This window comes from Staurois parvus, unplaced genomic scaffold (genome assembly GCF_062004578.1).
Source record: "Staurois parvus isolate SC_StPar_1 unplaced genomic scaffold, SC_StPar_1.0 ptg000146l, whole genome shotgun sequence".
NCBI lineage: Eukaryota > Metazoa > Chordata > Amphibia > Anura > Ranidae > Staurois > Staurois parvus.
Genome location: NW_028317942.1, coordinates 789,503 through 815,684, shown reverse-complemented (window position 1 = coordinate 815,684; position 26,182 = coordinate 789,503). Strand labels below are relative to the sequence as shown.

The following is a 26,182-nucleotide window of genomic DNA, read 5'->3' as shown; positions in this document are numbered from 1 at the left end:
TTTTTATATATATTTAAATGTGCAGCTTGACCTGCCATGAAAGTCACTTATTCAGTCACTTATTGGTATAGAGTGACAACAATGTCTCCCAGTTTTGCTCCTGTATTGTCACCTTCCAACACAGGCTTCCAGTGGAAGCTAAAGGTGACCACTTATCACACAAAATGGCAATTTGTTGTCACATCTGAGATGCAAAAAAGACAAAAAGTGAATATTTTACTAAAATGATGACTTCTAAAAATACAATGGGGATTATTTACTAAAACTGGACAGTGCAAAATCTGATGCAACTCTGGCTAGAAACCGATCAGCTTCCAGGTTTTACTGCCAAATCTTTCTTGAACAAGTAGAAGTTAGAAGCTGATTGGCTACCATGCACAGCTCCACCAGATTCTGTGTGCACCAGTTTTAGTAAATCTACCCACTGTGTTTTAACAAATTAAAGGAAATTCATAAACAAATCAAAGAGGACTGAGTTGCTGCATTATGCTATAGTGAGCTTCTTCAAGTGGCAAGTTTACTAATTTCTTTTTTCAATATTATTATTATTATACAGGATTTATAGATATTGTTAGTAAATCAGTGATACATGAGGAAATTGATGAGGTGAGCTTAAGGGTAAAGAGAGATAAATTTGTGTGTCATCGGAATAGAAATTTTGGAAATTGGAAACCATAGGAAGCTATCAGCTGACCCAGGGAAGAGTGTAGATCGAGAATAGGAGAGGTCCAAGGACAGAACATTGGGGGACCCTGATGGTAAGAGGAATAGCAGAGGAGGAAGTAGAGTTGTAAGTGACACTGAAGGTTTTTTGAGAAAGAAGGGGTGGTCAACTGTGTCAAAGGCAGTGGAAAGGTCCAAGAGTAAGAGTACGGAACACTGACCCCTGGTTTCAGCTCTTAGTAAGTCATTTGTGAGTTTTAGGAGAGCAGTTTCTGTGAGTGTTGTGGGCGAAATCCAGACTGAAGGGGATCAAGAAGGTAATTTTCAATGAGGTGGCAACTTAGTCGGTTATAGACTAGACATTCAAGCAGTTTGGTGGCAAAAGGGAGTAAGGAGATGGGTCTTAGGTTGTTAACATTGGTGGGGTCCAGTGAGCCTTTTTAAGTATGGGGGTGACTTTCACATATCTTCAATCTCTCCTATTCTATTGGTATCTTCCCGAACCCTCTAAAACATGCACTAAAGAGTGTAGGATAGAGCCAGAGGATGAACATAGAATTTGTGAGGGAAAAGGATCCAGGTGGGCTTTAGAAAAGGTTTAGTGACTTCCTCTTTAGTAGCTGGGTAAAACAAGGGAAGTATTGGTCATGCAGGTGGACAAGGAGTGTAAAGTGAGGGAGATATCTGTACAGTGTAGGTCTTATCGCCATTTAATAATAAAGATCTTGTCACAATATAATAACAAAAATATGGAATGGCAAACTTATAAAAATTAGGTAGTAAAAAAAAATGCATTAAAGTGGAGCCCCAACTAAAAGGGGAAGTTCTGCTTTAAGGACTGGTCCCCCACTCCCCGTTAAGGATTGCCACCTTTGGGGAGTGGGGGGGAGCGGGTACCAGAAATTGACAGGTACCCACTCCCACTTCTGTTGTTATCACCTAGGCAATCAGAAGCAGAAGTTTCCCTTCCTCCTGTAGTCTTCTGGGATACATGGCAGGTCCCAGAAGACTATGGGACCATTCACAAAGCGCTTCACAAAGTGGGAGGGACACCACAGGATTGAGGGACAGGTAAGTGTCCATTTTTTAAACGTTAGCAGCTCTAGTTTTTGTAGCTGCTGACTTTTATTTTTTTTTTCAATTTTCACTGGAACTCCACTTTAAGTTGAACACTGCAGTAAAACGTGCTCATGGCAAATACACTATACATACGCTTTAATGTAGACTATGAAACATATTCATTTAAAATGCCATTGGTAATCTGAGTCAAAGAACATGATGGGGTATATACACCATTTCTTAGAATATCCTTTTTATCCATACTGAAATATGACAATGGTTCAGTTCAATTACTTCCGGGAATGTATTCAAATAAAAAAATCAATTTAAACATATTTAAATAGCTAAGATTGATTTTTTAAATTATACTTACTTGTATAAGTAATATTAAAGCCTCTACCCGTGGTTGAATGATCAGACTGAAATTCTAGACGCACTATGTGACTATTACTTGCAATCTGAGAGGGCACTTCATTTCCTGAAAATGTACCAAGTGCAGGTAATTCTGCAATTCCTTCATCTTTTACGGCAACATAATCAAACTGGGGCTCCACATCAAAGTCATTAAAGATCAGGTGAATCCTACTTCCCGGTTCTGATATTATTAGCCAAACACAGTTCATATTGTTTCCATATTCTTCAGGATAGTTTGGTGAAAGAATTATTCCAGAAGGTGTGGTAAAATTAAAGAAGCATGAAACTGTAGAGAAAAGCAATATAGTTGATGATACAAGGAATGACATAAACAAAGAGAGTTGATTATTTTGTAAAACATTTTTAAAAAGAGTTTTATAGGTTTGATTGACTATAATAATTAAAAATGATTTTGCCATTTAAAGAAAACAAGACTCAGGGTTTGTATAACTATGAATTGAAATTATAAACTAGAATCCTTTCCACAGTTCTGTCAATGCAATATTTCAAGAAGTGGAAATGTACACTTAGGCCCTGGCTCCTATAATATAACTCCAACACAACAAGGAAAATCATTTGTTGGATGATGTATGAAAAGTGAATGTCATGTGCATGTTGTGCTTATACATAGGGAGCATAAAGTATACATACAGTGAAGGAATGGTAGACCTTTAGGTCCCTTGTTAACAGATCTGTCCAACTGGAGTGCATTTTTCCTGGGGTTTTAATGCACTCTGGAGGGACAGGTGCAGTATCAAGCCCCACTGCAGGCAACCTGTGGAAGACTATGGCAGCCTGGGGCTGTACGGGGATGAACATTGTACTGCGTGGTATTAGAGTTTAAAGTGCTGTGCATTTGGGGACAATGATCCAGAAAGAAAAGATGCCTTAAAGGATTTTTTTTCTCTTAATTGTAATTTGGTTTTAATGAATGTTTGGTTTTACACTTAGAATGAATTAAACAGCTAACTGGAATTGTTGGTATAAAATAATAGATAAATAATAATAAATTCTTACTACTGTAAAATATTAATGCTTTGTTACAGTTAAGATGTGACGATACAGGCATATTCTTCATGCTAAATATGTTGCTGTCACTCACTAGGTTTAGTAAACTAGGTTACTAGCACAATGCCAATACACAAAACTGCAGCTTCATTAAAGCAGAACTAAAGGCTTAATACTTAATACCTGTCCAATGGTCCTGTACCACCTCGGGCTTCTTCAATAGCTGGTGGGGGAAGACATCTTTCTTGTGCTCTCACAGGAGGCCATCATCCCAGCCTTCAGAGACCTGCCCAGTGATCTGTGCTGAGCTGTGGTAGGAAGGGGCATTTTATTGCGGAAGAGACCGTGCATGTCTCCTGTGCAATAAAATCCTTCCTTCACATGGTTTTTTGCCTTGGAACTTTATTTAGACAAGGCACATTACATGTACAATATCATTATTTGTGATCAGTGATTCATTAGAAATACTCACTGTATTCTGTGAATAGATGTTTCTGTTAAAGACTTAATTGGAAGTATTAAACTTTATTCAAATACTTAAATTGGTCTGTAAAAAGTTTGTTGAGATAAGGGGATAGATTACAAGTGCTACTGTATATGGTAATTGATTTTATAAGCTCTCATTTACAAGATTAGTTTATATATTAGGAATGAGTAAGGCTATATTGTATGAACTGTGTTTGATTCTCAATAAAGTGATCATTTGTATTGACTGCCTAGACACACATCATCTAAGAATTGTATAAATGCATTCACAAAGCATGACGGTAATTCATGACAGTAATTGTTTAAATAAGTGTTTCCAGAATCATTTTATTTATGTTTTTTTTTTCATTCTTTCCCTCTGGTAATCTTAACAGAAACTTCAGAAGAATTATTGCTATGGCCATGTGTGTTTTAAAAAATACAAAAGAATTACAATTATGCTTATATTTTATGACAACTTTGCATAGTATGACAACCACCTATTTCTGTTCTAGTTAAGAAATAGGATATGGCACAGAGACTAAAATAATTGCTTGAAAATGTGAAAACCTATTTTGAAGGAACACAGAGTGGCATAATTTAAAGTTCTAGTTCTCTGTCCTTAAAAAGGAAAAAAGACCTAGCAAATGTAGGCAAATGGCTTGGTCATGTAAATTGCTACTTTTTTTACAACAACATACCTGCAGTGCATTGTAAATTAACATCATGTATGGAAAGCACACTTGCCTGGTGATAAACACCCCATCAATCATCTTTTTAGAAGATATTGATTTGGAATCGTATTTGTCCTTTTAGATGATTCACCCAAAAAATAGGAATTACTCTCTCCAGATAAAAAGACCAACTGTGTAATTTTACAAATATACAACTAAAGAGACTTACAGACACAACTTGGCTTATTTCCAGACCATTGATTATTTTGTTGACATGTGATTGTTTTTTCTCCAACAAGTTCAAAAGCTGCTTGACATTCAAATGTTAGTATATCTCCATGGAGGAAACTGCTGCCATTTCTTTTCCCATATACTGAAATTCCTGGGTCACCACACCCGCCCTTGTCAATTTCTGAAAAAAGAGACAAGGTAGACAATCAAAATAAATAAAACATATTATATAAACATAGAAACATTATTAAATCATCATACTGTCTTGAAAAAACATTTCTGAAAATTGTTCTTGAAACATAAGGTGATTTATGGCAGATTTATAAATGCATACATGAATTGTACAAGACTTCATATTATTAGAATAGTATTTTTAGCATAGCATTTCTGAACAAGACATAGTTTATCATTTTGTTTACCAAATTTAACTTAAATAATGGTACTTATAAACTTCTTAAGTTTTTGAATAGTGCAGATTTGCTGTCTAACATATTTAAAAAAAAAACAAAAAAAAACTAGATTTAGAAAGTTTGGAATATATTGACCTAAGCAGTTAGATGTAATAAAACATGATGGCTCTTTCATGCTTTTCTCATCTAGCTTCAAGAATAGTGGTGGTACTTAAAACATGTTTCTATCGATTTCTAATGCTAAACAAACAACCTGCATTGAAAAAAATCTAATCTGGATTAGGAAATACTAGAAATGTTCATCCAACCTAGTCTACAGTATATATAATTTTTGTTTCTTGCTAAATTTTAATTTTTTTTATAATTAACATACAACAGCATCATCCTTCCCAAATGATACTAGGCTTGAAGTTCTGCTTACATGTTTGAATTTTGAATCTATTTAGCAAGTGCCCTCCCCCTTCCCCCCATCTATGTTGATACCACCTCCTATACACTTCAGAATCAATCAAGTGCTTCAAAGGGGAGAAGAATCCTTCTCAAAGTACCATCCTGTTGCTGGTGGTAATGGAGACTTTCTACACTTCATAGGTGTTCTGCTGAGAAAGCTTATTTGCAACTCACCTGCACCAGCCAAATAGCACTTATGTGGCTGGAAACCACAAAACAAAAATGTATAAGAGTGTTTCCTCTCCAAACTGTACCAAAATGCCTTCATACTCCAATTCTTGTATGGGCATCATGGAGACAGTAAGCAAGGAAAACACTCCTGTGAGAACGTTTATGGAAGAAAAATTATTTTATCATATTTCTCTCATTTTGAAAGATTGAAAGACTAATTTCACGTGAAATCCTCTCCTAGTTAATGATATAATGCTTAGAAAGGACTGTTTGTCATGATAAAGAGACACTGTTGACTTCCAGTATTCCAAAACAATGGAGAAATTTGTCTAAGATATAGACCTGGGAAGTGGGAAATCATGAGTAAGCTGAAAACATTTCAATCAAATTGGGTGAGAAACTGTTGACCAATAAGTCAACCTAGGAGAAACGTTTAGGAAGGGGCTGGTATTTTTTTTAGTATTGTAGAAAATAAAACTTTATTTTTCTGGATATTTCAGAAAAAAACTAAAGGAACACACCTGTCAAGTCATATATCTATCCATGTTAAAATATCACAATTCAGCAAAAGTATTAATTAAGCTTACTATACAGTAGTAATGGTTGTTTGTCCTGAATCATTATTTTTTATATGGGTGTGTTCTAGTGTAGCCATAATAAAATAGTGGTTTAAGTATGCAAGTTATTTATTTTCTCTATGTGTATCATCTATTTTTTAATTATGGACTGATATAGATGAAACTACAGCTCTGTTTTAAAAAAAAATTCCATTTAATTTCTGCTACCATAGTATAGGAAATCACCAGACTATTCAAGGCATTCTACTTATTTTAGACAAACTAATCCAATTGTAGCTGTGTAGGAAAAAATGAATTTATTATATCAGGATTAATCACCAGAAAATTTACTGAAAATTCAGGATAGACATTTCTGGTCCTAGGGTGCGATCTGGTGACCAAGTGAGATGTTCTGTAAGCAAACACAGGGTTGATGATCAAACTGCCCCACCAGTCATAGAGAAGGTTACACCTTCTGTGCAAGGTTTATCAAAATGTTATGAATGTATTGTCTGCCACTCAATAAAATGGCAAGTCATGTGACAAAAAACAAACACCATCAGGAAGGATACACCATCACATCATCTGAAGAACATTCATTATCTAAAGATTACATTATCTGGGAGACTTCTTCATCAGATTACTCACTTCACTGAAGCCAGGGAACACAGCTCCAGCCTAGCTAGATGTCATGTTGGGGAAGATCGCCTTCATCCAGTAGTCAGCAGCCATTTTAGGAGAGTCTGGCCAAATAGCCATTTTAAAGGGTAACTATATTTTCCATATTTATTATTGATTTTTCTGTGTGAAAGTATTTTATGCTAGTCAATTTGCTATCCCATTAGATCCCCTAACACCCCAAAATTGGTCATTTTAATTTGCCTTAATTGACATAACTTTAGATAAACTTCACCCGGTAATTAAACTGCAGTGGATTCATGGGTCAAGTTGGTCAAATGCAGATTATTATCTGCCAATTTTTATCCAATTGGTTAAGATATCTACAGATGGAGAAAATCATAGCAGTATTCAATTCTGTAGGTATATACATTACGGTAGCAAATAATTTTGTAACCTCATTGCAAAATAGAGTGTCTGTGTAAACCTATTAATTAAACTGTTAGTGGTGTTTATAAGTGGGTTATTGTACATTAATATTAATTTACTTTCCATAACCTATATTTACACTGATCTTATGTTTTTTGTTTAAAGAATTCTGCTCGGAAAAATAACTCAAAATAATGAAAAAAGTCAGTTACATTATTTTTTAATTCAGGCATTGCCTGACGCTCCACAATGGGATCACAGAAAGCAATAGCATGTAGGGCAAAGTCAAATGTATCTGCTTTTATTTTTAAAGCTACAAAAATTGGCAAGCACTAGACTTTAAAGTTAGGGGGAGGTATATGATTAAGTTTTAGCATGACCATAAGGGTCATATTTATAACAATTATAGCAGTAACATATAACATTGCTTTATTCATAAAACCATCAATAATATTTAGTTAACATGCTACTAATGTTAGTGTGTATGCTTTTGCATGCAACACGTGACTGTAAAAATGTTGGGATTGATTTAATAAGGAAGTAAGAAACCTGCATGCAGCAGAATATTCACGTCACAGTGCAAATGTTAGTAAATAAGGTGAATCTGTGCTCAAACCACTTGCTGTCCGCCCTATAGCAGATATATTGCTACAGGGCACCCTATAGCAGATCTATTGCTGCAGGACGGACGTTTAGTGCAAAATTACATAAAATTTGATTTTGCATTTCCGTCACTGGTGGGGGCAGACGCCTGCTGTCCAAGCGCTTCTTCTGCTGTGATTGGACACAGCAGACGCCAATCAACAGGTGCCGGCCAATGGATGAGCACCGCCACTTGTTGATCACTGAGAAAACTGACAGAACACAGTTCTATGTAAACAAGGCAGAGCTGTGTTATGTCAATGGCAATCTGCTAGATTTTATTTCGGGAATAAAATCTAGCAGATGACCTAGTAAAAACATCACATTGTACACACAAAAGCACTGGCTAGGCACACAATTAACCCTTTGATAGCCCTAGATGTTTAACCCCTTCACAGTTAGTGTCATTAATACAGTGACAGTGTATATTTTTAGCAATGATCACTGTATTAGTGTCACTGGTTACCACAAAGTGTCAGTTAGTGTCAGACTGTCCACCGCAATATTGAAGTCCCGCTATAAGTCACTGATCGCTGCCATTATTAGTAAAAAAAAATTCCATTATATACACCACCATTTTTAGACACTATAATGTTTGTGCAAACCAATCAATAGGTAATCAAATACCACTAAAAGAAAGCTCTACTTGTGGGGGAAAATTACATAAATTTAATTTATATACAGCATTGCAAGACTGTGCAATTGCCATTGAAATGGTGAACTAAATATTTTAGTTAGAGAACTTCATCAACTTTCCACTTTTACTACTTTCAGCTTATCTAACAATTTACTTAAGGAGTAGAGGATGTTTGCTTAGCAATGTGAATCTTCAGTAAATAAGGGGACCTCCAGAAAATGTACCCCTTTTCATGATCAGGACATTTTTTGCAATACGGCGCTGTGGTATTTTATGTCTAGATATTAAATTCAATATAGCCTTACCTGGAACCTAGTTCAGGATGGGATTATACACCACCTCTCTGGTTTCTAACTTTGCCACTAATATATAGGCTCTAAAAGTTTAATGAAAGGGATAGCGCTTAACACAGTCTGGGACCTAATCTTAATATGAAAACATCTTTAGGCTCTGTATACAGTCTGAAACTATGATACATGGTCTTACCAAGACACAAAATAGCAAATTATAAGTAAATTGCATGTTCTTTAAGAGACTACAATTTGTCTGCTCTCTACAGTAGCATATCTTAAATTTATTAGGATAGTAAAACTATTAGTAAATACGTAATATGCATGCAGAAATCATACTATTGCGATGATTTAAAAGAATTGATTTATGCACATAAAATAGTCACATTAATTCACCACATACTAGTTAAATGTGCGTTATGTCATGTACCAGTCACACAGTGGCTATTCTTTTTACTAAGAATAACAACATTTTGATCCTAGGTAGTTAGGGGATAAGAGCAGCTGGAGCTGTAACTTTGGATTGTTTGAACTAATAGATGTTACAGACATGGATAAAATGGAGCATTTTCATTGTGATGCTCCTCTTGGACATTTAAGATCCTTAACTATTTATACAATCATTTATTTCAATTAAATTGTTCACTTTCTTCTTTTTCTTTTGTAGACCTTTCAATGGTGGACATTTGAAGCCCTTCTGTGTTATTTTACATGTAACGTTTACAAGGTTTACGTACCTGATGAGCCAAAAAGACAAAACGTACTTTTGTTTTTTAAAATAGTATCCAATACGCTTGCATGAATAAAGTATTATTTTTGTTTCATTGAAATGTATTGATATGATCATCATATAGGGAAACATTAACTGTATCACTGTACAGTGTCTGTCAAACAGACTAAATAAAAAAAGTAGGGAAACTATTAACTATTCATTACTGACATTTACTATTGACTTATTGGAAAACTAGCACAGTTATAAAAGTTAAGTATTGGATTATTAGCTTACAATTATCAATACCTCTGCCAATCCTATAAAGAGAGAATGCATGGTTTACTTATCCCTATCCTTAAAGGAGAAAGGGATTTCCCACACTCAAAAAATACAATAGTACATTAGTAAAATATGCAAAGGGTCCCATTGCTAGTTTACTTATGAAGGGGGGGGGCATGATTATAGTTCTCATCAAGCCCGAACTGCGTGCAAAGATTGGGGGAATCACATTGAACATAGTGCCATTCCCCATTTTCCCTACAATTCACAAGTTGGTAACAGAAACAACCAGATTTAATTCTCATGTATGTGCTAGGCAGCCAGGGAAGGTGACACAACATGGACTAAGAAAGGAAGCAGTGATACCATAAAGCTCTGCTGATGTTGTTTGTCATAAATTGTCATGATGTAAACTATACATGTGGCTGAATTGCACCGATATACATTTCATACAATCTCCATAATTCTTATTGTAATGGAGTTATCATCGTAAAAAGTGGTTACACCAAAGTATTGGAAAATACCAATCTGTTAGACAGCAAACAATTGTGCATAACAAATATATCTTATTTGATGTCTAACAAATCATAATTTACTTCTGCTAAATAATATGCTGGTTTCCAGATTATGAAGCCTTGTTATATGGATATACATATGTATTTAAAATAAGATCATTTGCATTAAGGATATGTCTGCTAAGTATAACAAAATACTCTAAAGCCCCCTAAAGCACAACTCTCAGGATTTTGTTTGGGTGGAGGTGGCTCTCTCCTCTCCAGGAACAGGAAAGGATGGCTGTCATGTTTCTGAGGTCCAGTGATTTTTACAAACAGATTTGGACCTATTCTACAAGTAAACGTTGCACTGAAAAAAAGACCTAATCTATTAAAGTATTTTCACTTTTAACCCACTTTTTTACTTTTACTGCTCTTTACCACTGGAATGTGTGCAGTGCTCCCCTTTTTACATGTTTGCAGTCTATGATATATGCTTCCTCACAAGATATGGTGAATGTGTAAATAGTAGTAATATGCAGTTCCAGCTGGTAAAGTACACAAATCTCAGACAGTGCATAGTTGAAGAAAAATAGTAGGGACATCTGAGGAGACTACAGCTGCCAGGTCTACTTTGTAGGGGTATCAACCCATGAGTGTATTTTTTTTTTGTGTGTGTGTGGGGGGGGGGGGGGTTTCCTTTAATTGCTAAACCATTTGATGAAGATAATATCCCTGTAACTCTGTAGTAACTCTTGAGTTGCTCTATAACCTCACCCCACACAGTTCTCTTGGTTCTTTTCAATCAGTCACAGTGTTTACAACCCCTCAGATTGACATTCCTTGAGAAGGCACACTTTATACTGGACAATATAATATTCCTGTAATCCCCTAGAAGGCAGAAAATATATTCATCAAGTCGAGACTAGGAAGCTCACCAAAACTTTAAGATGCCTGATAGCACATTGCAGAGTCCCAAAGGGCTGACAGGGAGTTTATTCATTCTACATCCCACTATGGGTGCTTCTAAACTCCTCGTATGTTAGGGAATATTTAAACATCATTAAGCTGAATCTATGAATCCTGTAACTAGAAATTAAAAAATGTGGCATCTGGAAATATCTACCCTAGTTTAAACACTGTTACATTCATGTCTGGGTGTGGAAGCAAGTGAGGTAACATTTACAATTGTGATTGCTTTGAACAGTGTGTGTTTCTGCTGAAACACATGATCACAATAACTATGTGTAAAGGATTAACTGCTTGGTTAATCTGCCCCAGTGATGATCACTCCCTAGATTGCCATAGCAGTGTTAATTGTTTTTTACCAAAAAAAATCAACAAAATAGCAAAAAAAAACCTACTAGATTTGGTGAATATCCAAGCAAAATCAGATGAATATTGGAAAATTTGCTTACCTCAGTGTATCATTATTTCCACATAGCATACAATAATTTGTACCACATACATTCCTAAATCAGGCCCCTAAGCATTTAATACATACATTAAAGTACAGATAAAGATAAAATACATAGAAGATAAAGCCATATTATTCTGTAAAGCTGCATTTCAGAAAGTGCCAGTTTTGAATTAAGATTTCTGTCTACCCACCAGTTTAAACTATTTTGTTTTGTTGATCTTAATACATGCAATGCGTGTGAATACTTTAACAGTTAGCCAGGTTGCATCAAGAGCTTCACCACAGTGAAACAGTCTATTAGACAATCTTTTTTTTACTTCTTAGAGATTTAGATATATGACTGATTTAATGATTCTACAAAGTATTATTTATCTGATTTATCGTTAGCTAATTCTAATATATATATATATATATATATATATATATATAATGCATGGAGTACTTTTTTAATTAATTTTCTTGAGTATATTAATACTATGTCTGATCTAGTTTCATGTACGGTCATTCACTCTCTCTTTCTCTCTCTCTCTATAAATTCTATATAGTGACATAGCTAGTGAAAACAGCAGTGGAAACTCAAGTACCAGGAAAATGTTAAAATCACTGCAAGCTAGAATGGCATTTGACATTTCAAAAAGCCCCTGGAGATGTCAAAAGAGAAGTCAGACTTACAAGGCTGACCTCTGGAGTTCAGATCAAACACATTCTCTCATCTTTCTCCTACAGACATCATTGTGTAACATGTGCAGCGTATAGTATATTTAAATAATAGTAGCTCCACATCTCACAGATGTTTGAACCTAAGGATTTGTTTCCTCTGAATGTACATTGTCCACAAGTGCTCAGAAATAATACAGCATAGGTTTGCAATCAGTATTTCCTACAAACGGGTCCCTGTCTTGGTATTTAGATTAAAAAAATCTAGTCACAAGCATTTTTATGTATTTCCTCTGCATTATATACATTTCTGACTGTACTGGTAAATCAAGGAAAAGGTTATAAAAAAAAAAACTATCCAGAAATTATTCCCCTGCTTCAGACAACTATTTGTACATTTGTCACAAAGGAACTCTAATAGGCTTGGCCAGCAAGTCAAAGGCTTTCAACAGTCAATATACTATATGATGTTGCATCTTCACTTGCTGAAATTTCTGAAGAAAATAACACACAAATCCAAGAAAGAGGGAATATTTACTGTTTTAAGTAAGAATGCAGAGCAAACAGCAACATTTTGATGTAATAAATTGTCTAGTCATTTATAACACTTACACATAGAAACCAATCAGAATTTATATTTGAGGAATCTGAATCAAAAATATTTTGTCATACAACCCAACAAACTGTTGCCAGGAAAAAGGGAAGCCACCTTCAGTTACCTGCACATTCTTGCATTAGCCTTCCAAACCCTCTTGTCACAGCTAAATAATGGTCCACTTTAACAGACAAATCTTTTCCTCTATTCTGCACATTCCTATTGGCTAGTATGACCACTCGTCCTAGTAATGGGCCAATAGGAATGTGTGCTGGCTGGGCATTAGCAACAAACACCAAAACTACCTGGATACCTTAGAGGTTGACAAGCTTCATCACTATCAAAAAGACCCAGGATTAGGCGGTCATAGATGGTTTAGGAGGCTGTTACAGGTATGTGTACCTACACTGGGGAGTACTTTATTAGTTTCTCTGGAAACTTTTCGCTGTTCCACTGTGTCACCGATACCATCCCCCCTGTGTCCATATTGGGCAACCCTGAGTTTATTCCAAGTCTGCATAGTTCCCCTGTTCCAGTGCTTCCAGCTTAGTTGTCAGCTACATTTGATGGATTTCTTGGGGCCAGATGGCAGTCTTTCTTCCACTGATGTGACCATGCTGGTTGATCCACCCCTGGACCTTTGAAGTGGCCTCCAGCTCCCTCATTTTCTTCAGAAACTTACCAAGTCACTAGGGATTGCGCATTCCCTTACAAAGCTGGAGGTCTTGCTCCAATTGCAGGAACCAACTCGTCATTGCCTTTCCATGTTGTATGCTACTCTTACTGGTCCACATCAAACCTTGTTCCACCCTTGTTGTTAAATGGGAATCAGATTTGAGTATTCAGGTAACTGGCAAACAATGGGAGAAGATTCTATATTTTGCACAGAAGTCCTCCATCACGACTTGGGTTCAGGAGATGGGTTATAAGATCCCACCACCCTTCACTGGTTATTCCCTCAGGTTTTGAGTTCATGCTGGTGGTATGGGAGAGAAGGAGGCATGATGATCCACATTTTATGGGAATGCCTCAAAATCCAGCCTTTCTGGCAGGAAGTGTCTAGTACCATCAAACAGCTTACCGGATTTGATATGACCAAAAACCCTGCCACTTGCCTGTTGTACTTGTCTTAGAGACCCATAAAGAAATACAAGGCCTCCCTCACACTTCTGTTGCTGAATGTGGCTAAGGCATGTATACCTTTCACTGGAGGGATGCTACTCCACCTTTGATTTTTCAAAGTTAATGAACTTAGGGACATGGGAAACCTCACAGCCACCTTGCACAACAAGGAAGAAGTCTAGCGGACTTAGCAATACTTCATATACTATGATGCCCATCTTAAAGAGTTCCCTCCTCCTGAGTAGGATGCCCCTCCCTGGATGACCCCTCCTCCTTTTTCTCTTTTCTCCTCCTACTCCTTCTTTTGTCCTCCGTCTTCCTCCTTCCTACCCCTCCCCATCCACAGTGTACCTTTCCATCCAGACTAAGTCTAGTCAGCCCACTACTAAGTCTAGCCAGTACCATAGGGTGCTTGGATTCTCTATGATGATGTGATTCAGGTTCTAGATCTTACTCAATCTGTATGCTCTGTTGTTCACCTCAAAGTATTATATATAGAAATTCTGAAGGACCCTCTGCACACTGGTATATACCCTTTCAAGCAGACTATGCAATAAATAGGGATATTTAGTTCACACATATTGCAATACATGCTTAAGCTGACCAACTGCGTCAAAGTAATCCCTCTATGGCCAGTCCTACTCTGCTCTGCCTACGCAAATGCTACTGTGGACACAATGCTAGCATAGGGGAAAAGACACAATGGGGACAGCTACAAGGTTCAGGTCTGGCTACTGACCCAACAATACAACAAACAAGAAATACCTGTGCTCAAATCCCAACAGCTAGTGCATGCATATCCATCAGGTGCTAAAGGGGTGTAACCACATTTTAACACTAGAAATTCTGAAGGACCCTCTGCACACTGGTATATACCCTTTCAAGCAGACTATGCAATAAATAGGGATATTTAGTTCACACATATTCTAATACATGCTTAAGCTGGCCAACTACGTCAAAGTAATCCCTCTATGGCCAGTCCTACTCTACTCTGTTGGGTCAGTAGCCAGACCTGAACCTTGTAGCTCTCCCCATTATGTCTTTTCCCCTATGCTAGCATTGTGTCCACAGTAGCATTTGCGTAGGCAGAGCAGAGTAGGACTGGCCATAGAGGGATTACTTTGATGCAGTTGGCCAGCTTAAGCATGTATTGCAATATGTGTGAACTAAATATCCCTATTTATTGCATAGTCTGCTTGAAAGGGTATATACCAGTGTGCAGAGGATCCTCAGAATTTCTAGTGTTAAAATGTGGTTACACCCCTTTAGCATTTGATGGATAAGTGCATGCACTAGCTGTTGGGATTTGAGCACAGGTATCTCTTGTTTGTTTTAAAGTATTATATATGACGCATATTGGCTCATCTTATACCTGCTGCCTTATGCTTTGTATGTCTTCTTTTTTGTCTGCCTGATAAATAAATAAAAAATAATACAAGTACAAATAACATATTCATATACCCTAGATATAATATATATATATATATTATATATATACAATACATATAAACAATAAATAACTGGACTTGGGATCAAGGTCTTCGAAGGTTTTTTTTTTAAAGCAAACCAGCTCATTTTTTCACACTAGACCCCCAGTTACATGACACTGCCTTGGGGACACTACCATCAAAACTGCAGAAGCTGAATGAATCATTACATGACCCATTGTTACAGGGATGGTATACCTGAGATGAGTCCCCAGTCTCAGTTGAATATTAACTGTGGATGCTGTCCTTCATAGAAACTGCTACCTTGTCACAGCATCCAAGGCATGATACCTTGTATCTTGGGACCACATGTCAATCCCAACAGTAATAAGATGCACTCAATCTTTTTGATAACTTCATCTGGTCCTCTAGCGCACCTAAAACATGCCATCCTCTGTAGACCAAAAGAACCGTGAGGAATTGCCCTTCCAGAGATTTGACTATATTACATAGCTAACCACCTTGACAGAGTGTTAGACAGGAGCCAGCATAAAAATACCAAGGAATGGGTGCTGCTTAAACAAGATACCTCCTCCACCTTCCTCGAAACACTTATATGGCTCTCCAAACTCCATTCCTAAAACTTGATTAAACAGAAAGCCGATAGTTCCAGTGCTTACCCCCACTGGGACCCACAGGTCCTACCTACCCTCATTTCAAAACACCACTGGGATAATGGCTATTTATCACAGTGCTGTTTTAAAATGACAGCGGGAATCATTTTAATTGGCACTGGTTCTAACACACCCAGTGTTGGTTCCAGAAGGAATGCTGACTAAAGCAGGAACTTTCCCTCTCCTGTGACCACCTACACCCCCGCCTCACTCCCTACCCCTTCAAAAAAACAGGTAAGTGACTAACTTCACTTTCTTTTTTCTTTGTTGCTACACCTACCCTTCAGTCAGTCATTCAGGCCTTGCACATACACATCCGTCTACTGCTCTAGGCTTAAAGTTAAACTTTATCATTGAAAAAATCAGTGAATATCAAATGAATATTTGACTACAGCACAGAATTCTCAACAGATTTTTACACAGTGTGCCATGTTGTGAGCTATTGCTATTTTTCTTTTTTTTATGATCAACAACTTTTTATTGGACATTTTCATTTATAATTCAAAGTATAGTAGTACAAAGGAAAAACAGGTATGTGAGGACTGTTGACATAGCTCAGCAAAAGTCTTTTCACTCTCAAAGGAAAAAATATTTAAAACAAGGCAAAGAAATATTGTAAGCTGCCATACAGGAAGAAAGCATCTACCAATGGTGAAAAGTAACTATGCTACTTTTACTAAACCTCAATATCTATGTTGTACACCACACACATATAGTAGCTGTATACAACACTCTACGTTTATGTTTATTAAGTCAAACCTTTAGAACCATTTAGGTACCCACATTTATATTCTGATTATTGTAGATACAAAATATATCAGTTCAGTTCACATTTATTTAATCAGTTTTGCCAAAGTTAAAAGAACAATGAATATTTAAACATTTTAGTATTTAAGTAAAACACAAATGTAAAAAAAATATATAGTTCAAATGTGTGAAAACATGGAAAACATGTTTGTGTATTTCTGTGGTAAAATTATGAAACTGGTAAAAGAAATTCCAGCATTCATTGAAAAGTGCAAATGCCTTCCAAAAATACAATCATAAAAATATTACCAATTTTAATAAAAAAGTTAAGAAAAAGGTGAACAAGTTCAATAGTAATGTATCCTTTTAAATATGAACCCAGAACATAAGGTAATTATAGCAAAATCACATGAGAAGACTTGGTTGGTAATGACTCTGTATGTTCTTGAATCCTAAAGATTCCATTACCATGTGTAAGCAGGAAGGAACATTTACTTAAGACTAACTGACAGATATACCAATTGGCTTTGGCATTAATACTAGGGCTTGTTATTGCAAAGTAGCAGTTGCTAGCTGCAATATGTACAAATGACGTTGAAGCCCATCTCGTCTATATTCTGGCATCTACAGAAGATCTAAGACTGCTTTAATGCTTTGTGGACCATATTGCACCCTACTGAGAGTAACATTTTAATATTATGTAAAAGGTATAGCAATATTTATATTCTATACAATTAGGAATCATTATAATAAATCATGCATGCAATATTCTGCAATGCTGTCACTTTTATACAATTAATCTTTTCAATAATAGAAGTAGCTTCCTGAATGTCCCTGCTATTATAAAATGCTGAGAAAAACTGTAGCCCACAGTTCTACTAAGGCTATATATGTAATATACCATATGAAATATCCAGCAAGTTTCCGTACTGGTTTCCATCAATTTACATTTAAACAGGATATTTTGCTTTTGATGTATTTCCCTTGGACTCTGCAGCATGGTAGATAGTGATTTTGTCAGGCAGAATACAGGAAGGAAAAGGGAATGCATCTTTGAAGTACTGTAACTGTTCACAGTATGATGTATAAATCAACTGAATTTCTATATATACAGTGACTAAAGTATGAGAGCAGAATATATTGTAATCCTTTTCTGAGGAACAAACTGAAAAAAGTCATGTGTTTCATTTGTGGCAAATTTGTAAAGGGCAATATTTACTTGCATCTCAAAAATCGTTTTCAGCTTTTAGACCCGGACACCTGTTGATAAAATACATTTCCACAAATCAAGTTTGCGATATTTGACACAGCTATTTAAATTTTAAGCAGGGGGTAAATTAAAGAAAACATTTCTCAATGCTGTGCCACTGGGTGCCAAAATAAAAGCTTAACATGTATTTTCTCATATTGGGAATTATTTTAACTAAATCATATGCAATTAAAGAGATTCCCGGGTTTACTTGGTTAGGATATTTATCACAAGCGGGCAATCTCTGAGCCATTATCAGTTCAGAGATTTGTAGGTTCTTTTGCAACGATAAGGTTATTGCAAGAAACTTTATAGAATTTGTTATTGATTATCGTTGTGTTCTTATAGATCCCTAATGCAATAATATTTATTTGCTAACCAATTAACCAGTGTGTATAAAGTGAATAATGCATTTGTCTTGCTGTTTTCTAAATAGCTCTGTAGGTTAACTGTTGGATTTTTCCTCCATAAAGCACGAGTCTATAAATTCCTACATGTACAACTGAGGATTAAAAGCTATAGAATGCAATTTACCACTACTAAATAATGAACAGTACTACTTTTTTTTCAGATTCAAAATGTAAAAAGAAAATGACATTACTTAGTTTTGCTCAGTATGTCCACTAATGACTGGATATATACATTAAATTGTGTCTAAAACCAAAGCTTGCTTTTTTTTTAACTTTGGATAGAGTAGAGAAGTTATCAACCCTGTAAGTTATTTTTCTGCTATCTATATTCCTTTTGAGGAGATCCACCATCTCTATTCTTCCAATCTACCACTCTCACTGTGAGTGAAATCCAATTTCTTTGCTGTCAATGGACAGAAATAGAGAGAAATTCTCCAACTGGGACATTTTTTACAGATATTTAAGAGGGGATTTCCCTCACTTTGAAGATATTTCCTCTCACTTCATGATATGTCTACAGAGCAGGAAATCTTCCAATGGGACACGGATGGTAAAAAAAAAAAAAAAAAAAAAATATGGGTTTTAACTACAGTATTCAATCCAAAACTAAAGGACATGTAGATTTTTAGCTACATTTGTATTGTATCTTAAAAAAGGAAATTATATTCAGGGACAATTATATTGACATACTATGTTCCAAAGAATTACCCTTAAATATATAGTATACTGTATATAAGGATACTGGATTTGAAATTAGTACACCACACAATTGCAAACATTTTTTTTCCATTTAAAGCTTTTGTTAATGTGTTATTCTAATTTTCTATTTCTAAAAATCTTGATAGAAAGAATTAACTTAAATTTTTATGCACAATTTACTTGCAATACTGGAACTATGTGGAATAATATAGTGACCTTAGTTAGGAAAAAAATCCATCAACATTGTTCTTTAATATCCACTATATTCTGTATAAATATGTAACATTTTTGATGAACCAATTAGAAATAATGCTGTCCTAGAACTGTTAACCTCAAACAATGCAAACATTATTACAAATGTTAACACATTAAAGAAAATCTTGATAATAGTGAATGTAACGGAACCCACCCCAGACTGCACTTGGGTACTTCCGTTAGACTACCGCTTCCCCGTCCGAACACTGACCACAGACACCACAGCCGACCAAACAAGACTAGACGACACTAGTCTGTCTGAACATGGAACTCTTTATTTGAAACTCGAACTGGCTTTTTATACACTCAGGGGACAGTCCCCCCTCCCTGCATAATGACACAGGGCAGGGCAATCTACACTTAGCAACAAGAGACACACAGGTATTCAAACTTCACACTTGCAGATAGTCCCATCAGGAGGGAGGGCTTCTGGAGACACCCCCCACTAAGCTAATACACATAAACACATACATCCCATAATAGTTTGCTCCCAAGCAAGACACACAATAGAACAATAGGATGCAACCACATGGCATTAAACAGTCAACAACCCCCCAACCCAATATTAGGACAGATCACCCTGTACCCCTAACAGGCACAGGGCGACTTACACATAATAGGGATATGGGGAGCTGAGACAAGGGTCTCCCCACCTCTCCAAAGTCAGCTGGGTTCCATGGGCCCCTCACCCAAAGTGACTCCCATCACAGTGAAAATTAAATAATTTAATTGTATCTTAGTCGTGAGGAAAATGCATTGTGGAAAACTTAAAGCACTTAATTTTAAGAGAGCTAGTTGTCCTTTACTGTAAACCACTTTCCAACATATTTATTGGGGGGCGAGGATATTGTCAACTAAGGACACAACACATAAATAAGAAAGTTTCAAATCAATTTTATGCAAACATACTACACAAGCTATTTCTATTGGAAACATAAAATACACAAAAATGGAGTAATAGTGCTAGGGTTAAAAAGCCATACAATTAAAGGCAAACAATTAATCTAAAAATTATAATTTTATCATTTTTTTCTTAAACAAATGTTCAAATCCTTTTGGATATATATACTCACATCAATTGCTATATATCATATTTTATCAGCTATAGAGTATAGCAGAGCGTCACAGAGGGATAGTCCTGTTTGAGGTTTATAGGTCTCCCAGGTTTCTCTCATATATTAATTTCTGATCTGTGGTCCAGTTCAGGGTTTACTCTTCTCTACACTGGCAATTTATTCTCACCTGGAACCTCTTAGCCAGAGTTCTCGACCTAGGGATCAGACTTGGACAAGTCCTGCCTGAGAGAGCAGAGAGGTTGGTAAAAGCCAGCAAGCTGTATATGTGAAGGCTGACAAGCGGTAGGCTTGCTCAGCCTGTTAGTTTGGACCTGTTTTTTTGTGTAGTTATTGCGGGGATATGGCTAGACTTTTGTTTTGGTATTTCTTTTTTTTTTGCCTTGTTCATTTTCTGAACCATTGTTCAGCACCTGTGTACAGTCTTGTAAATATCACCAATAAACATCACACTGCTTGTCACCACCTCATTGGATTTGGTGTCTATGCCTGAAAGACTGCTTACCCTTATGGGGCTTTTGTACTGGCTACTGATCCCCAGCTCACATAAGGTGGAGAATATGGGCACTTTTAGCAAGGAACTGCTATTTAAAGGGCCAGTACCTGGAGTGGCTAAGCATGGAAGAAATCCTCAAATAGTTTGTGTTATCTAATGCTGCACAGCAGCAAGCCAATGCTATCATGCAGGTGCAAACAAATGCACTGTGCCAACAGATTTGTGCTGTACAGGAGCAAACACAGAGGCTGTTTGAACAGCTAGTCACTGCTGCAGAAGCAGATAGGAAAACCCTGAATGAGTTTGTGCAGATGCTGGCACAGTCCTCACCTGCTAAAATTCAGGGTGTCCCCTCAGCCATTCATGTGTGTTGCTTCCCCTCCTGGATGACTGCAGATGATGACCCAGAGGGCTTTTTGCTGTCATTTGAAAGGACCACCAAGTAGGAAGCTTGGCCTAAAACGCAGTGGACCGGACTGGTCCCCCTTTTGCTTACTGGAGAATTGAAGAAGACCTACTATGATCTGGAGTCAGCAGAAGCAAGAAACTATGAAAAGGTCAATCAGAAAATCCTGACACATATTGGTGTCACCTTGTCCATTCGAGCACAATGGGGCAGCAGCTGAACCTTCAGAGATGAGAGGACCCAAGATCACAAATGTTTGACCTAATTCACCTAGTGCAGAAATTTCTGCAGCTGGAATCCTTGTCCAGACCACAAATAATGGTAGTGACTTCAGAAATTGATCCATGACCACACGCTCCAATTCCCCCGTAGAAGTGGATGAGCCAAGGGAACCTTGTGGATCTTGTTGAGAGGTACTTTGTAGCAGAGAGCCTAGTCACCACCCCTACAGCTGTCCAGACTTTCTGCCCAAGGACACGGTCTCCCTAGGAAGCTAGTAAGACTGTTCCAGGGGAAGAGGGTGTTAGGCCTGGCAAGGAGATGGTGGAAGGAATGTTGGTGCCAGGTCTGATTTTTGGCATCCCAGACAAGGGAAGCCAGTGCCAGTTAGAAAACCAAGCTGGAGCAATATCATGCGTTTCTGTTGCCACAAACTGGGACACATTGCAGCAGGCTGTCCATTGACAGATGAGCCAATGCAGTGTGATGCATCTCTCAGACAGCAGTCTATGTTTGCTGCTGTTTCATGCATTGCAGTGTCAAGTGTGGGAAGAGACATGTGTTAAATGACTGTCAATAGTAAGCCTATTATGGCTTCACTGGACTCTGGAAGTCTAGTTACTTTGGTTAAAGCCAAGATGGTTGAAACTGTGAACTGACATGCCAGAAAAGCTGACATGCCGCTCCAAGCTGGGGATGGAAGGAAAAAGATCATCCCACTGGCAAGTGAGAAGAGGGGAGCATGAGTCCAAGTGATTCCAATGTCAGCCAATACAAGTGAAGGGATGGACGCTGCTCAACCGACCTCAGGAATCCAATGTTAAGGAATGGCCTCAGCCGCCATTCTGGCCACACCCTCAGAGAACGTGGCAAGAATGGCAGCTGAGGCCATTCCTTAACATTTGATTCCTGGGGTCGTTTGAACAGCGTTCATCCCTTCACTTGTATTGGATGCCAGAAAAGTTACTATGGTCTGTGCATGTGGGGATACTTGGGAGTATCCTTTAGCCACTGTTGAATTTGAAACTGACTTAGGTACTGTGACTCATCAGGTCAGACTCATACCCCACTTAGTGAATTGTGTTTTGGGAACTGTGGGATCATCCTGACTCGGTCACAGTAACCGACTCAGTGGTGGAGCCAGAACCCCTGGCCAGAGTTCTGGGTTTATAGGTCTCTCAGCTTCCTCTCATAAACATTTAGGGATTTATGATCTGTGGCAGGTTTTGATCCTCTCTCAACTAGCAATTTATTCTCACCTGGAAACTGTAGCCAGAGCTCTTTTGCCTGGACACGTCCTGCCTGAGAGAGCAGAGAGGTAGGTAAAAGCCAACAAGCTGTATATGTGACAAGCGGTAGACTTGCTCAGCCTGTTAGTTCAGACCTGTTTTTTTGTGTAATTAGTGCCGGGATATGGCTAGAATTTTGTTTTGGTAGTTTTTTTTTTTTTTTTTTTGCTTTGTTCATTTTCTGAACCATTGCTCAGCACCTGTGCACAGTCTTGTAAATATCATCAATAAACATTACACTGTTTGTCCCCACCTCACTGAATTTGGTATCTGTGCCTGAAAGACTGCTTTCCCCAGGGGTTTACAGTATGATCCTCTGCTCACAGCTACTAGAGAAATAGTTACAGCTGGGGATTAAAAAAAATTTTCTGGGGAGGTGCATGCGCAGAGTCCTGCTGAGTAGACATGGCTGCTTAGAGCTCCACCTGTCTGTGCACACCGCTGCTCACCGCTGCACCCAGAGACGCAAGCAGGATGGTTTTGGGAGGCTCAAAACCAAAGATTAAGTCAATTAAGGACGCTCTGACATAGGCCCCAGCTAAAATGGTGCTAGGACTCGCACTTTCAGCAAAACCTTCAGAGCGCCAGGTAAATGCACCTCGTCCCCACTGGACTCCCAGGATCAATCGAACGGGGAAAAATACACCTCAGGGGATGCTGTATCCCCGATTCTCCTTAAGCATATTGAGCAAATACTTCACAGGGCCTTAAAGCAAACTTCAGACCACATCACGGTTAGTCTTACCTGAGAAATAAGAGAGTTATTAACAACTCCTAGTGACAGCCAGAGGTAAAGAAAATGTATGTTTCCGGGGCCACCAGTATAAAATTTTCCCGGAGCTGTCTCCTCTTACCATCTCTCGGAGGCATGCCATGAAGCAGCAGCTCCAAATCCTCCAGCAACGCCACATTCCCTATCAATGGGGTTTTCCTTTTTCTATCCGCTTTACATATCAAGGTTCCAAACGTGTTTGTCGCTCTTCAGAGGAGTTACAGATCATCTTACAGGAATTGCAGCTCACAGAGCGCCCCTGCATCTCTGATGGTGCATGCTGGCGTTCAGCCTCCAACTCTCTTCCCAAAAAATAAGCCAGCTTCTGTTGAAAGAAATCACCAAAATGCTTTAAAACGTGGCCGATTTGCTTCCCCAGTCCAGGCAGTGGAGGACTCGATGGACTGATGACCATTCCTATACACCTGTAAATTCCCTGCTCCTCCATTTATCCCCCCATCAGGGTGCTACTTTCACCAGCCCTTGAAATTTGCAATCCTCATCAGTTTGAGACCTGTGCAAGTATACTACCTGCTACTTCTATCAACATCCTCTTCGTTCCTCCTCCACAGTAATTAGCATGGCCCACGTTTGTTAAGTATCACTGATCACAAATGCTTATTAAGATATCCGTTGTGTTTCCCTTGCCTCCTTACCCTCTCCACACCCTTTCCCCCCCTCCATTTTCCCATACCCCCTCCCTATCCCCCGAGAGGGCCTTTCAGAGGTACTAAGGTCTTAATGCCCAGATTTGAGGACTTGCATGATGGACATCCTCTATTGCTTGGTTTCTCAGTTTTTCCTACCTGAGCCATTTTGTTTAGCATTTTATTTTGTTTCTAGCTCTCTGCGTCTCCAGAGCCTAATGAATTATATGATACACAAAATGGCATATAAGGCTATATTGTTAAAAATATGTTTTTTACTACTGCCTGTCCTACATCCTCAGATGTATGCCACTGATGTTGTTGGCTGACTATACAGCCCCTGTTGGTTACCGGGGTCCGTTGCTTCTCATATCTTTAGCTTGTCCCCCCTTGCTCCTAGGGCAATTCCCCCCCTTTTTCCTCACTCTTTTTCTTGACTTCCCTTTCCTTTGCTCTTACCCCCCCATTTTTTTTTTCCTCTTTCCTTGTCCCACACCCTTCAGGATTGCCCATGGGAGCAATGGAGTGCAATGTCTATACCGCATCTGCTATAACTAAACAATGTGGTGTATTGATAGCGTTTCATCACTCAGTACCAAGGTTAGAGACCTAGAAGGCTGTCATCCAGATCTCACCGGTTAACTCATGGATGCGGATGTCACCACTGTGTCATATTATGCCCCCAAGAGGCACCCTACATCTTACTTCTCCCACCTATTTGAGGAAGTAGCCTCCCATAGGTTGGGCACGGTCCTAATTTGTGGTGATTCCAATCGGGTTTTAATGCCCTCTTTGGATAAATCGCCCCCTTTCCCACCTGCTAGTCCTACTAAGCCTTCATTTAACCATATCTACTTATCAAACACAAATTGGTTGACTCCTGGCATGAACTAAACCTTGCTAAAAAAAAAAAAAAACACAAATTGGTTGACTCCTAGCATGAACTAAACCTCGCTAAAAAAATATTATACTTACTATTCGCATCCACATAAATCTTTCTTGCGCATTGATCACATCTTTTTGAGTATCTCCTATTCCAACGGCCCATTACACCTCCTTTGCTTAAAAACCCGTCCCTTCGTGCAGACATTGAGATATCTCTTCAGGACTATTTATTGCATAATTCCATGCCAGATGTGTCCCCTCTTATTTTGTGGGAAGCACATAAGTCAGTGATTCGTGGGGCAATTATATGCCAATTGGCCCTTCTTAAAAAGGAACGCAAATCTCTACTTCAAATACTGGAATTTGATTTTAACTTCTGCTACACCACATGACCCTTCCCTGACTAACAAAACACGACTAGACAAGACTCAATTAGAATTTGACCTATTCTTAACTGACTCGGCAGATAAATCCGTGAGACGCTCCCAACATAAATTTTATATTAAAGCTAATAAGCCAGACTCTTTGCTTGCACGAACCCTCACTGGAGAAGCCTTCTAAGCCCATTATACTTAAGATGGCACAAGATGTCTATACCAGCAATCCAGTTAAGATTTTATGCAAGTTTCAATTGCACCTGGCTTCCCTGTACTTACCTGATTGTGCATTGGATGTTTCGAAGGCAGAGGCCTTTTTTTCGCATATTCAATTACCAGAGATTTCGCAGGCCAAACCCTCCAAGTTGGATTCCACTGTCACTGAGCCTGAGGTGCCTTTTGGCTATCAAGGGCAAGAAAGTAAACAAATGCTCAGGAAAAGACGGTTACCCCGCCCTGTATTTCAAGTAATTTTCTGAGACTTTAACTCCTCTTCTCACTACCGCTATTAACACATTACTTGATGGATGCTCTTTTTGCCGGAATCCTTAATGGCCGTT

General features: G+C 38.0%; 1 protein-coding gene across 1 annotated transcript in view; it reads right to left on the bottom strand.

The window, feature by feature from the left end:
* The window catches only part of LOC149464866 (CUB and sushi domain-containing protein 1-like), a 1,089,704-nt gene that overhangs the window by 277,451 nt on the left and 786,071 nt on the right, over positions 1-26,182 (bottom strand). The window contains exons 15-16 of the mRNA XM_089673951.1: positions 4,513-4,695; positions 2,096-2,422 (exon numbers count right to left, since the gene is read on the bottom strand). Coding sequence (XP_089530077.1) covers positions 2,096-2,422; positions 4,513-4,695 — 510 coding nt within the window. The remainder of the gene's footprint in view (positions 1-2,095; positions 2,423-4,512; positions 4,696-26,182) is intronic.